At 34.4% G+C, this 17,312-nt stretch overlaps 1 protein-coding gene across 1 annotated transcript; it reads right to left on the bottom strand.

Annotated features, from left to right (window-relative positions):
• Nucleotides 1–8,399: 8,399 nt before the first annotated feature.
• LOC139839698 (uncharacterized) lies at nt 8,400–9,990 on the bottom strand. Its single transcript, XM_071829833.1, has 3 exons — nt 9,986–9,990; nt 9,825–9,879; nt 8,400–9,749 (listed from the first exon to the last, which is right to left on the bottom strand). The coding sequence occupies exons 1-3, from the start codon at nt 9,988–9,990 to the stop codon at nt 8,400–8,402; spliced, it is 1,410 nt and encodes a 469-aa protein (XP_071685934.1).
• Between the last annotated feature and the right edge of the window lie 7,322 nt (nt 9,991–17,312).

The raw sequence follows: 17,312 nt of genomic DNA, 5'->3' as shown, positions 1-17,312 counted from the left end.
AAAAGAGACTATACGATGTGGGTTAAATAACAAGATTTCAACTTCGTCCTGTAAAAATTAAAAACAACAAGTATTATTTGTAGAGTATTTAATACTTTCAATGTGTATTGAATTATCCATTTAGCTTTTGAAATAAAAGAAGACCAGTTACCTTTATGTTTTGCAAGTCTGCAAATGGTTGGTTCTTGACCCTTTGCTCTTGAACCCTTGGTTCATGAATCACTTCTTTTCGCATGCCTAGTGCATCCACTTTCTATTTTTAGCCACTATATCTTGTTCCACCTCTATTCACTGGATCTCCACTTGTTTGTCCACAACTGGGTGATCTTCCATTCCCCGTTTTCTCTCAACAAACTTGTCATTCAACACCACCTGTTCGTTTACCTGTTCCAGTTTGTCTACCTGTAAGACTTCCAGTGCGTCTACTGGTTCGTCAACATGTTCGTCTACCAGTTGCATATTTCCTGTCGTGTCGTGATGTTCTGTCGGGTAATAATGTTCAGGTGTTGTAGCTGTTTCATGTGAAGTTTCATGTGTTCCAGTTTTTTCTCTTTCCACCACCACCCTTTTCACCTCCTTAGCCACAAATTCCTGTAACTTTTCCATTGTTACTAATTGCTCTCCCTTTTGCTTCTTACCGAATTTACTATATCCTAGCGTGCTGCTAACACCTCTGGTTCTACCGCCGTGTTCTTTCCCCACATTCACTAACAAGGCATCATCACCTTTTTGTATCTGTATTAACCTGGAACAAAACAAGAAAATTAATCGGTTATAAAACAATTCTAGGTTAATAACGCTATAAAATCAATTTAAAGTATATTACAATTTTCTCTACAAGGGAAACATTCGTATCTGGAACTATTGGCCTCTTCGATTCTTTCGTTCGCTTCATCCTTCCGAGTACATAATTCCTTGCAGCAGAATTGGAGATATCGTGGTATACGGTACGCCTTTCAGGATCTTTTTTCTCTGACTCCCATTCTTCTTTATGGCCTCGATAACCTGAACGACCTACACGGGCGTAATTATCTTTTGATTGTTGCAAGGCATTTGCTCTGCCTTTTTCTCGTAATTCCTTTACAATTTGCATGGGATTAAAAAGCACATTAGTTGCCGTCAATTTAAAAATGTAATTCCATACATGTTTAAAAGCAAAATGCATAACACTAACCCTTTTTGCTGGTGTGTCTTCAAGTTCACAAAATTCTCTCCATTTTACTGGAGTTATGAAACCGTAATCTGGCACTTCTTCATAAGGAAGCTTGCCTTGAACCATATACATTCTTAACTTGGCCCTGAATCTCTTAAAAGCCCCGTTGCAATGATGAAGCGTTTGTTTCTTCGCAAAATCATCTTGGATAAAATGATGTTGCTGTAAATGTTGTTACATATATATACTTAAACATTAGTTTAACAAATTCTGATACCTTTATGAAACATAATTCTTATAAGTTATATATGATTTGATACCTTTATGTCCAACCATAACGCGTTTTTCTCATCTTTAGATACTACTTTCCAATCATCCTCAAGAAAATCAATCCTACGCCTTGTAAGAACACCTATGTTACTGGCAAACAAAGCTTGATATTTTCCTATAGCATGCCCAAATTCGTCAAATTCAACCACAAATGGAATCACTGATTTTTCTTTAAGTTTGCTAACTCCTCGTTTAGGCCTATTGTTTCGGCTCTGTATACATTAAAAAAATCAATAATAAGAAGCTAACAATAATAACAAGACTAATACCTAAACAATACTAGTAGTTCTAGGTACACATACAATAGAATTGAAATCATAAATGTACCATGATGTTTGATGTATCAAGTTCTTGAATGTATCGAATTTAGCGATTTGAAGTAGTATGGATCACTTCTAGGGTTTGTGAAAATAATAAAACAGTGAATGAGACTGGCGGTTTGTTTCAATTATGATAGGGTTGTTTTGTGTCAATTAGTGGTTTTAATTAGATTGGCGGTTAATTTGAAATTTTCGAGACCAAATGGTGGGATTTGGCCATTAAGCTGATCTGATGATGAAGAGTTTAGGTATTTTACCTATAGTAAAATATTTGGTATTTTTTAATACACCGTAATAATCTACTTGACCCGGCCTAGGCAAAAATGATCCGGTATTTTCAAAAATATCTGTTTATAAAAAAAAAAAGCAATACAAAAAATCCCTCACCTTCTCAAGTACATCATACTGAGTATCTTTTCACCTGCCACCAGCTCTGTACTTGCAATAGCGATCAACTACAACCATTTCCCGCCATGTCGAGCTCAGGTTATTGTGTTTTCTTAAACAAAATTTGTTGTTTATTAACTGTAAGCACAGGGTTTTCCGAATTGAAAACCTAAAAAACTTAGAACAAAGTTTATCATCTCATTTGTTAATTGTAAATCATTAAAATCAAACAACAGATCTACACTTCACATGTATTTATGCTTTTTTATTTGAACCAGAATCGATTTTTTCTCACAGTTGTGTGCATATATAATATCAGTGTTTTTCTTTGGAATTACACTCATGCAGGTGTGAGTCTGTAAATTTATTGTGTTATACCTTTAAGTTCATACCAAATGTTCATTTATGATATTGCACTTGTAGATATTATTTGCTAATTATCTGCAGATTCCCAACAGGTTACTTAGGGTTTGATTTATGTTACAGCAATATGTATTGTGAACTTTCAAGCTACAATACCAATATAGTTTGCTTAGTTTTGAAAAAGATAGCATATACATTTTATCTAACCATTTTAAATCTAACAATTGATTTGTGATGTAATTGAGTATTTTGTTCTTTGTTTGCATATTAATGAATTGAATCACAAATACAGCTGGAAACAATGATGCCTCTACTAGTCAAACACGTGCACTCGCCCTTGACCAGCTGAATAGAGCTGAAAGGTACAACATATGGAGCACCGTTGATGTCACATACATCTTCTTCGACATACCAAGGGGAACTATTTGGGTGAGTTAGATACTTTTTTATAGAAACAGTTAAACGTATTTGTGTATATAGCAATGACAAATAATTATGCAATCATTAACAAATAATATGTCACTATCATTTAGGAACTACCTGAGGACTTTAACCGCATCCGAGAACTCAAGGCTGGCTGCACCTATATATGATTCGATATGGAAGGGATATTCCATTAGTGGGACATAAAACAGGCCACAGATGTAACCACAAAAAAGCTTTTTGTTTCGAAAGGCTGGGAATACTTTGTGGCTTTGAATGGGTACAAAGTGGGTGATAGGTGTATGATTGGGTTCTCACGTCGGTACAAGAGTTTTTTCATGGTCTTGGATGGAAGCCACCCACTTTAACAATCTCATTGGGGTCAATAGTCTTCTGATAGTGCAGCTTTAATAACTCTAATTTGTGTAGTAGTTATGGTCTATGTACGAATTGCACGTGTACATGTTTTGATAACATTTAAGTTCCTAACCGGAGAACAATTTATGTTTTAGATTTACTAATGTCTGTAAGAATACTATATTATGATATGTAAATTATGTTCGTATTTAAAAGTCGATGTTGATGTTTGGTAAATTACTACCGTACTCGCATACAATTATTGTTCGATGTGTAGGTTCTTTAATCTTGTTTAGTAATGGAACATTGTAGTTTACAATAAACTATTGTGTCTAACTCAAGTTTGATTATATTCGAAGTTGCGCGTCACAAGTAACAACCTTAAAAGATGGTTCACTTGTCATGGTAAATTGTATGTATTTGGCTTTTACAATGTAGTAAATGTACAAGATTTTCTAATGAAATGTATGTTTTAAATGGTTCTATTGTTCCATTATTGGCAAATGCTTAAAATTGCATTGAGTTGCAGATTTGTAATCAAAAGTAATGCAAGAAGTAAATATTTCTATACTGCATGCATCATTGGAAAACATTACCGTATCCAAAATATTACAACAAACAACATTTAAATACACTGTATAAGTGCAAGCAAAAAATATGTAACCTACCAACATCCAGATTGTACAGCACTTATACACCAAAAGTAACTACAAATGTTTAAACCCACAAACTAAAGATAAAAGTTTTGTTGCTCCAGATTGTACGCGAGTTCATAAAATTGACCAGGCACCAGGCCATTGATTGATCGGTACTCAGGAAAATCGAAAGTAACTGCCAGGTTTGGTTTCTTTTTCCCTGTCTCCTGCTTCAACCGCCACTGAAATTCATCACCTTCATGATTAAAACAACTCACATAACACCCACTCCTCAGTCCTGGAAGTCCAATAAACTCCTCCAGAAGACGCTAACGAAAAAGAAAATACATATTTAGTCAACGGTTTAACCAAATTGTTATTCTATAATGATGAAGCATAAAACGTTGATATGTAAAAAGATAAAACAAGTAGTGTGCCACCATTTATCAGTTGATGAATGTTAAACTATAAAAAGATAAGAAGCGTACCAACAAGTTACCAGACGGTATTTTGATAATCACAACACGTTCAGGATGTAGATGTTGTTGAGGCATTGGTTCATCTTCTGAGGTATCACTTTCGATATCACTGTCTGAACTGTCATCAAGTTGTTGAGACATTGGTTCATCTTCTGAGGTATCACTTTCGGTATCACTGTCTGAACTGTCATCAATGTTAATGATTTCATGAATGGATTGGGAAGTGGATCCTCCTTCCCAGGTAGTAGAAACAACATCATCCTTCAGCTGAAAAGTTAATAAATAACCCTTTTCTACACCACGGTGATCATAAATCACCAGCTCAAGATTTTCCGAATCAGTTGCATAAAAGACCATGCAATCACCAGACGCCACTTTAAGGTCTGTAATCAACTCAGACCATCCTTCCCACATGACAACTTCACCTTCAACTGAGAGTACCACCACCCTTTTGTTGTACCATCTTTGAAAGTGAACACTCATTTGTTCTTTGGGTCCAGAGTCTCCAAAAGTAGTTGTTAACCATTCCTTTGGCAGTATCTACATCCAATAAAAAATAATGCTATTTTTGTTAAAGAAATATAAAACTAATTTGTTAAGATAATAATCATGTACACATACTAAATGTGTGTTACATATGCGAGATCAAAAAATTGACCATACCATTCCTGGTTCACTTGGATTGTTGACGAATTTCATGAATGAAGGGAAACATCTGTATGGAGCATTTTCATACACTTTTGCCTGAATTCGAGTCAATACACTGAAAGATGTGAATGGATCAAAAAAATTCTTTTGAAACAGGTCAGGTGAGTAAATAGCCAACTCGTAGTTTCTTTTGTCGATTCTGGTCATTAGTAGGATATCACCTTCTCCAATATCAAGATCATTCATGATCTTCAACCAGCCATCACCAAGTATCATACGGCTACGATCATTCATCGAAAATGTAACTTCAGATTTATATCCTAGCAGGGTGTGGATGATAACAGAATGTCTTGGAAACATGGTATCATAATGGTCAACATACCAATCATGTGGCAAAGCCTGTAACAAAACATAATAACCTGATATGTCTTACAATGGTTTTGCTTTATAAAATATATAATTTTAAGGTTAAAACAGAAACGAAACAATACCAGTTCAAGCTTATCTGTTAATCATATTATGTGGATGAACGATGGTGGACGATTGTAGGTAGCCATAAATGACAACGTCAGAGATTATTTCTGCTTCTGTAAAATCAACATATATGTACATATCAGTTCTGTAGGTATCAATAATAATTATGGTCAAATTAACACAACTAAATTAACACGATGGTGGACTATTTCTGCATCATCTATTCACCACTTATAAACCATAATGTGTCAATTTTGCTGAATAATCTAAGACAAAATGTGCATGTATATAACCTAATTTTCGATTATTGTTTCCTAATCACACAACTCGATTCAAGTATAATAGTATGATTTTATGGTCATTACGTCTATTACAAAAATATTCGAGTAAAGAACAATTAGATAACTAAAAAAACCATCTGTACCTGTATTTGAGACGATCCTTCAGCCGTGATGACGAAATTGATTTCGTTCGTCAAATAATCGCCGTTCTATGATGTTGGAATAGGGTGTTTCCGGTGGTTTGATAATGAAGTGGGATGGTTTAGGGTATACGAAGAAGTTGGATGGTTTTGTGATCGCGGTTTGTTCCCGGGCATAATATTGAAAAATGTGCATATATATGTTTTTATATGTATATATATATATGTGTGTGTGTATGTGTGTATGTGTGTGTGTATTTTTTAGAATTATTTGTATTTGTATTTGTATTTGTATTTGTATTTGTATTTGTATTTGTATTTGTATTTGTATTTGTATTGTATACATTGGTATTAGTAATTTAAAAGGTAATAACATAAAGTAGATTTTTCATGGTAAAAAAAATTAACAAAAAAAATTAACAAAACACATAAAAGACATGTTGCATAAGTCATTAAAAAATATACTCATGGGTGTAAAAAAAAAAGGTAATCAATCATATGTTTTAACAATTTTTATGTGTCTGCAACTTCGTCTCCTTCCTCATGGTCTTCTCTAAAGTAGATTGTATTATTTCCAGTAACAACTTCATTCAAAGGTTGAACACATACTGAAAATGGCGGTAACTCGTCAAATTGGTCGTACTCATCCTCATTAACAACGTTCTCGACACCAATAATCCACCGTTTTCCATACTGAACCACATGCCATCTAGGATCCTTTGGGTCTTCGATAAAGAATACTTGAGTAACTAGTTTTGCTAGAATGAATGGTTCTTCTTTATATCCATTGGTGGAAAGATTAACAGTTGTAAAACCATCTTCATCAACTTGAACACCGCGATCATTAGCAACCCACTTACACTTGAACAAGGGTATAGTGTACGAATCACCATAATCTAATTCCCATATTTCTTGAATGACACCATAATACGATTTTTTGGCGATCCTTGATCTTTCTTCACGATTGACCATGGTGAATTCCGTCGATGAGGCTATCACCGTGACACCGCTGTTTTGGGTTTTACTCTTCTTATCTTGAGCTTTAGTGTAAAAGGTATACCTATTTATGTCATATCCTTGATATTGGAACACATGTTTAGGGGCGAATCCCAAAGCTTTGACCATTTTATCAATATTTGGAAGTGTCCTCCTAACTTTGTCTTTCAACCATTCTGAAAAAGTTTTTTTATGTTGATTTGCCAACCACTTTGCACTCTTTTTAGGGTATTGTTGTCTCAAGAACGACATGTGTTCTTGTATGAACGGATCAATATATGTAGTGTGTTGTAAGACATTAAAATGTGCCTCTTGATAATCGGAAACATTTGAATAGCCCGTCTTGCGCCCAAGTATCCCTTGACCTGATAGTCTTCCTTCATGATGACTTTGTGGAATCCCAACACTTTTAAACCCATCCATATAGTTTGTGCAGAATTCGATTACCTCTTCGGATGCATATCCTTCAACGATACTGCCTTCTGGTCGATTAAGGTTCCTTACATAACCTTTCAAGATACCCATATATCTTTCAAATGGATACATATACCGTAAGAAAACTGGACCACATACCTTTATTTCTCCTACAATATGAGATACCAAATGAACCATGACATCAAAGAAAGAAGGTGGAAAGTACATCTCGAGTTCGCAAAGAGTAAGTATGATATCTCTTTAATATTCATCCAGCACACCAGGATCAATCACCTTTGAATGAATCATGTTGAAAAATAAGCATAGTTTTGTAATTGTGTGTCGAATATGGTTGGGTAGAATTCCACGAATTGCGATAGGAATCATCTGGGTCATTAGTACATGACAATCACGTGACTTCATACCAAGTAACTTCAAATCTTTCATCGAAACCAACTTCCTAATGTTAGCAGAGTATCCTGGTGGAACCTTAATACCATGTAAACATTGACAAAATTTAGTTTTCTCGACCTTCGACATAGTATAACAGGCCGGAGGAAGAAACTTGGTGGACCTTCCATCAATATCTTTAGGTTGTAGCTCTGGTCTGATATTCATTAATTCCATGTCCCTTCTAACTTTAATTCCATCTTTTGTTTTTCCAGGAATGTTCAACAGTAACCCTATCAAACTTTCACAAACATTTTTCTCAATATGCATAACATCAATACAATGTCGGACTCGTAAATGCTTCCAGTAGGGTAATTTCCAAAAAATAGACTTTTTCTTCCAAATACCTTTGGGAGGACCAACCCCTTTCTTTCCTAACACAACATTTATATTAGCAACTTTGGAGAGTGTAGTTTCTCCATCCAATGGTGGTGGTAGTTTTCTATCCTCTATAGTACCATCAAATAAATCCGACTTTTTATGGTACGGGTGATTCTCGGCAAGCTCTCTCCGATGCCCCATAAATGCAGGTTTCTTACAATTTGTGAGTCATATCGAGTGAGTATTTTCCTCACAAATAGGACATGCCTTTTTCCCCTTCGTACTATATCCAGACAAGTTACCATAAGCAGGAAAATCATTAATGGTGCAAAAAAGCATTGCCCGTAGTTGGAAGTATTCTTTCTTGTATGCATCATAAACGTGTATGCCGGTACTCCATAATTCCATCATTTCATCAACTAATGGTTGCAAATAAATATCAACGTCGTTTCCAGGTTGCTTTGGACCTTGAATCAAAAGAGACATCATTATGTATTTTCTTTTCATACATAGCCAAGGCGGTAGATTATAAATGCATAGAAGAACAGGCCACGTGCTGTGACGGCTACTCAAATCTCCGAACGGATTAATTCCATCTGAACTGAGTCCGAACCTTATATTACGTATCTCATCTCCAAATTTTTCAAAATCTTTATCAAAATTTTTCCATTGAAGTGAATCAGCCACATGTCGCATTTTACCATCATTTTTACGATCTTCAGCATGCCAACGTAATAATTTTGCATCTTTCTCATTCGCAAATAGTCTCTTTAATCGTGGTATGATAGGCAAGTACCACAATAATTTTGCAGGAGGTCCATTTTCCGACACATCACTATCAGCATTATCAGTCGGTTTTCCACGTTTATACCTAGATGTACCACATACCTTACATTGAGATAGGTCTTTGTCTTCATTCCTGTATAACATACAATCATTTGGACAAGCATGTATTCTCTGTATTTCCAATCTCATTGGGCACATTAATTTCTTTGCTTGGTATGTTGAAACCGGCAACTCATTACCTTCTGGTAGCATTTTGTTCAATAACTCTAACAGGCTAGTGAAACTTGTGTCGCTCCAACCATTGTTTGATTTTAAGTTAACCAGTTGTATCACGGCAGAAAGTTTTGTAAAATTCATACAACCGGTATATAAAGGTTTTTCAGCGTCAACAAATAGTTGTTGTAATCTGTCATGATACTTATCAGCAACATTATCCTCCATATCCAAATCGTCAAACACGTCATCAAAATTAACATTATTGTCACTATTGTATGAATCTTCTTCATTATCGGTATCGTTATCCGAAACAGACGGGTTAAGGTCAGCTACTGACTCACCATGAAAAGACCAACATGTGTACCCTCTCATAAATCCGTGTGCAATTAGATGACTTTTGATATCGGTTGAATCAACATACCACCGTGCATTTTTGCATTTCTTACAATGACAACAAATTGCGTTGTTTCCTTTTTCTAGTTGATCAGTCTCGGCAACTGTAATAAATTCATCTACACTATCCATAAACTCAGCGGTAGCTCGACCTATCTCGTACATCCAAGTATTCTGATCCATCTACAAGCAACATTGAAAAAAGTTAATACATTATTAATAATAAAGAATTTAAAAAGTTGGAAATAGGACTAGAACCCACGACCTCCTCTCTACCAAGCAACGTCCTAACCATCTAAGCAATTGTGTTAACCTGACAAATTTACATTTATTTTCTTTAAAAATATTTCTTATGGTATACTGTAAAAAAAACCCCAAATCAAAATCAATTGAGTTTTTATCGATCATAATCCCATTACCTCATTATCATTTCTCTTTTGTTATCGGTCTGTGTTCTAAAAAAACCGCCAAGCAACCCAAATCACTTGAATCTGTAAACCCTAATTGTTCGATACCCTATTCGATTTCTGTTCTATTTTAGATTCAAACTCTGCACGATTCTACTGTGCTACCATGGCTTACACGAAGCATCATATTACAAGAGAAAAAGAGTGTCTTTCAAAGGTTAATTCCTACCAGTAATTATAAACAATAATTAATTATGTTTATTTGAGAATCTAAATTTATTACTTTTTTTTTGTTCAGAAATAAACGTGAATATTATTGTCGCGCAATTAGTCTTTGAAATGGGTTTGGTTATGAGTTCGGTCAATTTCCTTGTTATTGCATATTGTGTATGTGTGATATGTTTGCTGTGTAATTCATAACACAATAATAAGACTGGATTTGTTTGAAATGATAGTAAGGTGTATAAGCCTGTGTTTGTTGTACTATGATCTTAATTTGTATATGCATGTGCTTAGATGTGTGTCTTTTCTATTGCATTTGATGTGTATCTTTTCTATTGCATTTTATGTACAGATGCAACAAAAAATTAAAAAAAGAAGTGTAAACAAACTGAAAAAGAAGTCAGCTGTTGTTCAGTTGAACATTGAATTTGACGAGTTTGGCCAAGCCATGGGAAAAACCCAAGCTATTTTTTCGACCAACAATGGCGTTTTAACTAGGACCAGTTGTGATTTCCTTGTAAAGGATTGGAAGCATGTGTCTCCTGATCAGAAACAAACTTTATGGAGCAAAATAAAGGTATTTAAATCTAAGATTTTGATTAATTACTATTTATTTATATATGTTACAACATTCAACACTTACAGTGGATTACATTATACAGGAACTTCATAATATTGAAGACGATTTTGCACGAAAAACAACACTGCAAAAATGCAACACAGCGTTTACGAGATTCAAGCGCAAGTTAAGAACGTATATGGATGAAGGCAAGCTTCCTTATGTGGAAGTAAAAGATTACGATTTCATAACTCCAGAAAAATGGCAAAAATTTTGTGCAATCGAAGCTAAGCCTGCTAGACGAGTAAGTGCTATTCAACCTGATTTGTATCAGGTTTGGAGGTACATTTTGATATTGTAACGCTTTGAAAAAGTCATTTAATCGCATTAAAACTGTGTAGGAACTAAGAGAAAAAGGCAGGAAGAACGCTTTCAAAAAAGCAAAAGAAAAGTATGCTCGAGTTGGTCGTTCGGGATATCGTGGGAAAAAAGCACAATGGGATACAGAAGCAAATGATCCACATAAACGTACACCATACCACAATATCAAAGATCCTGCAGCGAGGTATTACGTGCTGGGCAGGATGAAGCCGGATGACAAAGGGAAGACGGCAGTAGAAACATTTGCGCCGCTTGTAGAGAAAATTGTAATATATTTATATTTGAATTTTTAGACTAACCAACTCATAATTTTTCTATAATTGATTACTTGTGTTTTTTTTTCCAGGTTAGGACAGATAAAGAAGGCGGGGATGCCTTGTTAACTCATGTGGGGAAGGAACACGGTGGTCGAAAAAGGGGTATAAGTAGCACAATAGGATACAGCAAAATCACAAAGAAACAGAAATCAGACGATAAAGGAACGAGGGTAACTGATTTAACTGATGTTATATTTCTTACAATATTTAAATGCTTACTTACTACATTTTATATTTCATGTTTGCTAATCAGAAGTCTCAGGAAAACCAAAAGCATGATGATGAAGAGAATGTTGTTGATGAAGATAATGATGATGAAGAAGAGAATGATGATGAAGAAGAAGATGTAGATGATGAAGAGAAAGAAGATGATGAAGAGGATGTTGATGAGAATTCTGGTCATGAAGATGATGTTGATGATGAAGAGAAGTCTGATGATGAAGATAATGGTGATAATGAAGTGGAAGGTGCTAATGAGAAGTCTCAGGAAAAGGAAAAGCTTGATGATGAAGAGGATGAAGAGAATAATGATGATGATGAAGAAGATGTTGATGATGAAGAGAATGATGAAGATGAAAAGGATGTTGGTGAGAAGGCTGATAATGAAGATGAAGGTGATAATGAAGTGGAAGGTGCTGATGAATGGCCTCAGGAAAATGAAAAGAGTGATAATGGTGAGGATGTTGATGATGAAGATAATGATGATAATGATGAAGAAGATGTTGATGATGAAGAGAATGATGAAGATGAAAAAGATGTTGATGAGAGGGCTGATGATGAAGATGAAGTGGAAGGTGATGATGAATGGGAAGTTGATAATTTAGTGGAAGGTGCTGATGAAGGGGAAGGTGAAAGTGAAAAGGATGTTGATGAAGATGAGGATGTTGATGATGGAAAGGATGTTCAACATCAGAAATTCACCAAAAAAATAGTGAAACAATCGAAACACATAAAGGTAACTGATTTAACTAAATGTTGTTTTTTTCTAGACTTTTAAATTACTTACCACATTTAGTTATTCATGTTTGTTAATGAACAAGATGTTGAAAAAGAAAAGCCTGATGAAAATTTAAATGTTCATGACAACATCAAGGAAAAAAAAAGATGCAGTGATTGAAGAAGATGCAGAGTATGTTTCATATGATAATGTCCAGATGGTGATGAACGAAGATGAAGAAGAAAATGTGGATAAAGAAGAAGATTTTGTGGTTCGAAAAATAAAAGATGGAGAGTCTAAAAAGGTTAATGAAGCAGAAAAAGTTGCATCATTTTCTGACGATGTTGATGAAGAAATGTTGATGGAAGAAGTTAATACAGAGCAAGATCCACTGATTAGACTTATTGATGCAGGGCTAACAAATTTCAGAATGAAACCCAGTCCTCCACCAAGAAGAAGGAAGTCTGAAAGAATCTTATTACAGAAGCTTTCAAAAAATGTTTTCGTCAAAGATGGCACAGGTATGAGTGAGAACAATCCAATAAAATTGTAATTTGTGATGAATATTATTGATGCTAACATAACTATGTTTGTTAATGTATAGTTGTGACTCTACTTTATATTGGAGCTAATGAATATTTGTGATGCTCCTTTTGTATGAAGTTTTGATCTACTAATATAACTGTCTTTGTTTATGGTAATTTTCCAATGCAACTGTACTTAGGGTTATGATTAGGGTACTGATTGTACTTTGGGTTATGATTGCCACTGAAGGTGGTTATAAGGTCAACATTGCTTATCATATTGGTTATTGGGTATGATTTGACATGTATACTACCTCATGGATTTTTTTTTTTCTAAATTGGAGTGAGCGTTGAGTTGTTATTACTTCACCAAACGAAACGTAGGTTGGTTTCTGCATTAGGCATATATATATATTAGAATAGGTTTATATGTTTGGTTTTCTTTTGGTTGCCATAGTGTGCAGCAGGTAAATAATCAGGTTATCCAGGTTTTGTTATCCAGGTTTTGAGTTGTTATTACTTCACCAAACATAGCGTTGAGTTGTTATCCAGGTTTTGTTTAAGCTGACCCGGTTGGTTCTGCTACTACTATCAGGTTGTGTTTGCCTATTGTTACTATATAGTATAACTTTCGTTCATTGCATAATAAGGGTTTATATGTTATAGGTTATATATAGTGTGTTTATATGATGTTAATAAAGTTTAAATGTTGTTAATATAGTGTTGTATGATGTTTAGAATCGTGTTGTGTAATCTGGCGTGTTAAAACAGTTAGATGGTTGTGTGTCGTTTGTTTGTCAAGTTTTGCTCTAGGTCTGCACTACATGTCTACAATCGTGTTGGGTAATCGTGTGAATCATGGTGTGTTATATAGTCAAATTCTTGTGCTATAGATCCAATCAAACATGTGTTATAAACCTGATTTATACGAATGCTTCAAACATGTGTGAATCATGTGATATATTTATACAAACTTTCAGAACAAACGCCCAAGTGATTAAAGAAAAAGAAATATTCAATTACCTCTGATGATGTTGAAGTCTCCATTATCTTTGAATCCTGCGACGAAGCTAAACAAGCAAACAAGAGCAAGCCGAAAAAAAAACAAACAAACGTGTGTTTTTATATTTATGAAAAGATTTTTTATATTTTATATTATTTATAACTTCAATATAAATCTTATTTATTTAAGGTATATAAAATTTTATAATATTATAATTATATTATATATACTTATCAAAATCCATTCCTAGTTATCAAATTATTTCCTAACTCTTCCGTAACTAACTAACTTCCTATTAATTAGACGTGTTTGTTTATTAACCCCGTTCAATATGGAACCCTAAATAACCCGTTACATTATTTGTTTAATTAGACGTGTTCGGTAGTTTCGGTAGACTAAAATTAACAGAACTTTAAGGGTTAGGTTGATTAAACAGATATCGTTAACATATATATCCCGTTAACTTATTTAGACGTGTCACAGTTAAAGGCGTTACTTACAAACTAATTAGACGTGTGTTTTGAAACTTATTAGACGTGTTAAACATGTGTTCCCGGCAAATCTAATTAGACGTGTTGCCAATTAGATGTGTTGTTGTTTCATATAGACGTGTTCCTGGTAGACATAATTAGACGTGTTGTTAATTAGACGTGTTAGTTGGAATACTTTTTAGACGTGTTGTCAATTAGAGGTGTTCCCGGTAAAAGTAATTAGACGTGGTTACCAATTAGAGGTGTTAAACTTATTTAGACGTGTTGAATATATCTAATTAGAAATGTTGCGAATCTTAATTAGACGTGTTCCGTGTTTTTTTTGTGTAAAAATCTTAATTAGACGTGTTCCGTTTGATAAAATAGACGTGTTATATAGTGAACACGTCTAAATGGAGGGCTCTAAATGAGCCGAAATGTAGTAGTGGTATAAAACAACACAAGTTCACAAGCCTACACAATCTTTAGCAGGCGATCAATAAACAAAATAGTTAAGTCAAAAGAGTCAATTGAAAAACACTGGAGGAGCAAGGCTGGGTCCACGGTCGACCGCAGGTCAGACCGTGGGATGCCATGTACTTTGGTTCTTCGAAACAAGGTGCACGGTTGACTTCACGGTCAACCGTGGGTTGACCGCAGTTTCTTCTGTCCGAATTTTTGATCGAAAAATTTTTGACTACTTCGGGGCATCTATAATTTACAAAACTCATTTAAACATGCTTAGAATAGTTGCCTCCTTCATATTCAAATGAGTTTTGGTCACTGAAACATTAATCTTGGTCAATCACACTTAATGACATCTAAATAACACTTTTAGTTTATGATTAATGTTAACACACAAGTATGGCTAAAAGTTCTTTTTTAAAAGTCATCTTTTTAAAATATAAATTAAAGGTAATGAAATTTTTAAGATGGTCATTAAAGTCCCAGTTAAAGAGATGTTCTCCACTTGATTAACCATTAAGCATTACTTACATGCCTAATAAGAGTTTAGTGTAAACTCCCAAAAGTCTTCATGTAAAAACAAGTTGGTCTAATTTGTAAGGTTGCAAGTAACCAATGAATGTATATACTTGCAAAATTAATGTTGACAAAAGGCTTGAAGACTTGTGACTTGAAGTTTGGAAGCATGTAGTTGTCATGGGATCAAATTTATGCATTTGCCTTAAAGGAAAATCAATGACACACCTCTAGTACAATGAGACTTTCCTCTTTTAAACCATGGTCAACCTCAAAGAATAAACCAAGATAAAAGGGGTAATGCAGGTCTTTTCAGATATTTTTGGCATCTAATTGCAACCATCCAATAAGGGAAAATAAAAAAGTTAAAGATCTCAAACGGCTACAATTTCAGAGGTCAGAGACCTGCACGATCGAACCACGGTCGACCATGAGGTGAGCCGCAGATAGTCGGGTTTGAATTTCTCTTGCCTATAAAAGCTAAACCTTGGAGCACTTGAAGACTCACCTCTTGCACTTACATTTCCATATATTTACTGATATCATTCAATTATTATTGTAATCTATTTAGATTGATTCAAGGAAGAGTGATTGTAAATTTAGCTGTGAGTTTACTTGTAAACTATCTTCTTAAAGGGATCTAGAAGATAGGTGAGGTTTCACTTAGTGGAAGCATTAGGGTATTGTGGTAAGAGCATTTGGTGATTGTGAATTCTTCAAAGGGACGTAAGGGTTCATAAGTTACGGCTTATCGAGGAGCTACTGTTGTATCATGACACTCCACCGAGTTTGGAGCATCATAGTGAAACTAACTCTCAATTCGTTAGAATTGAGGAGTGGATTAAGGATGATTAGTTAACATCTTCCCGAACCACTATAAATCTCCTTGTTTGTTCTCTTTTCTTAATATTTTTTATATTTGTGAACAAACTAATCAAATCACACTATATTAATCTCACGTTCTAAATCGAAAAAGTTTTAAAAATTGCACTAAGTAACTATTCACCTCCTTTAGTTACTTACAATTGGTATCAGAGCAGTTGCTCTAAACATTTTGCTAAAATTGTTATTTTTAAGATAAAAATTAATTTTTGCAAACTTTTGAATTAAAGATCATGGAACAAAAATTTAAGAACTTGAGCTATAGTGAAGGTTCCTCTATGCAAAGACCTCCACTACTTGAGAGTGAAAGATTTTGCTATTGGAAACAAAGATTTGAAATATATGTCCGTGCTAAAGATATAGATGTTTGGAACATCATTACTAAGGGAGATTATGTTCCATTCACACTTAGTGAGGATAGGAAAACTAGAATAATTATACCCCAAGATAGTTGGTCCAAAGAAAATAAAACAGATGTAGAAAAATTATCAAGCTAAACTAGTCATATTTAACGATTTACCTAGAAAAGAATATGAAAGGGTGCAAAGGAAATATGGGATAATTTATTAGTTACTCATCAAGGAAATGTGCAAGTTATTGAAAATAAAATTGAACTACTAGTAGCTCAATATGAATAATTTGTCATATCGGATGATGAGAAAATTGATATCGCTTATTCTAGATTTAGCAATATCTGTTCAAGTTTGAAAGCTTTAGGTACTATCTACACGAACAAGCAATTTGTTCGAAAATTCTTAAGAGCATTACCTTCAAAATGGAGACCTAAAGTGACGGCAATAGATGAGTCAAAGGACTTGGAGAAATTGTCTCTTGATGAGCTCATTGGAAATCTCAAAGTCCATGAGGTCATCCTAGACAAGGATGAAGAAGCGGATAAAGTTAAGAAAGAAAAGAATAAGTCAATTGCTTTGAAAGCCAAAGCAAGTGAAGAAGGCGAGTACGAAGAAGATGAAGATGATATCCTAAACGATGATGAACAACTTGCATTTATTGTTCGATCATTCAAGAAATTCTACCGAAGACCCGGGAATCACGTCCGACC

The sequence above is a fragment of the Rutidosis leptorrhynchoides genome, chromosome 1 (assembly GCF_046630445.1).
Source record: "Rutidosis leptorrhynchoides isolate AG116_Rl617_1_P2 chromosome 1, CSIRO_AGI_Rlap_v1, whole genome shotgun sequence".
Classification (NCBI taxonomy): domain Eukaryota; kingdom Viridiplantae; phylum Streptophyta; class Magnoliopsida; order Asterales; family Asteraceae; genus Rutidosis; species Rutidosis leptorrhynchoides.
This window is presented reverse-complemented; position numbering and strand designations above follow the sequence as displayed.

What these genes read in the sequence shown, in the direction of transcription:
- LOC139839698 (XM_071829833.1), bottom strand. An exon ending in TGGTAGAGAGGAGGTCGTGG is followed by an intron (nt 9,750 to 9,824) that starts GTTCTAGTCCTA and finishes TGTTGCTTGTAG; the next exon opens with ATGGATCAGAATACTTGGAT.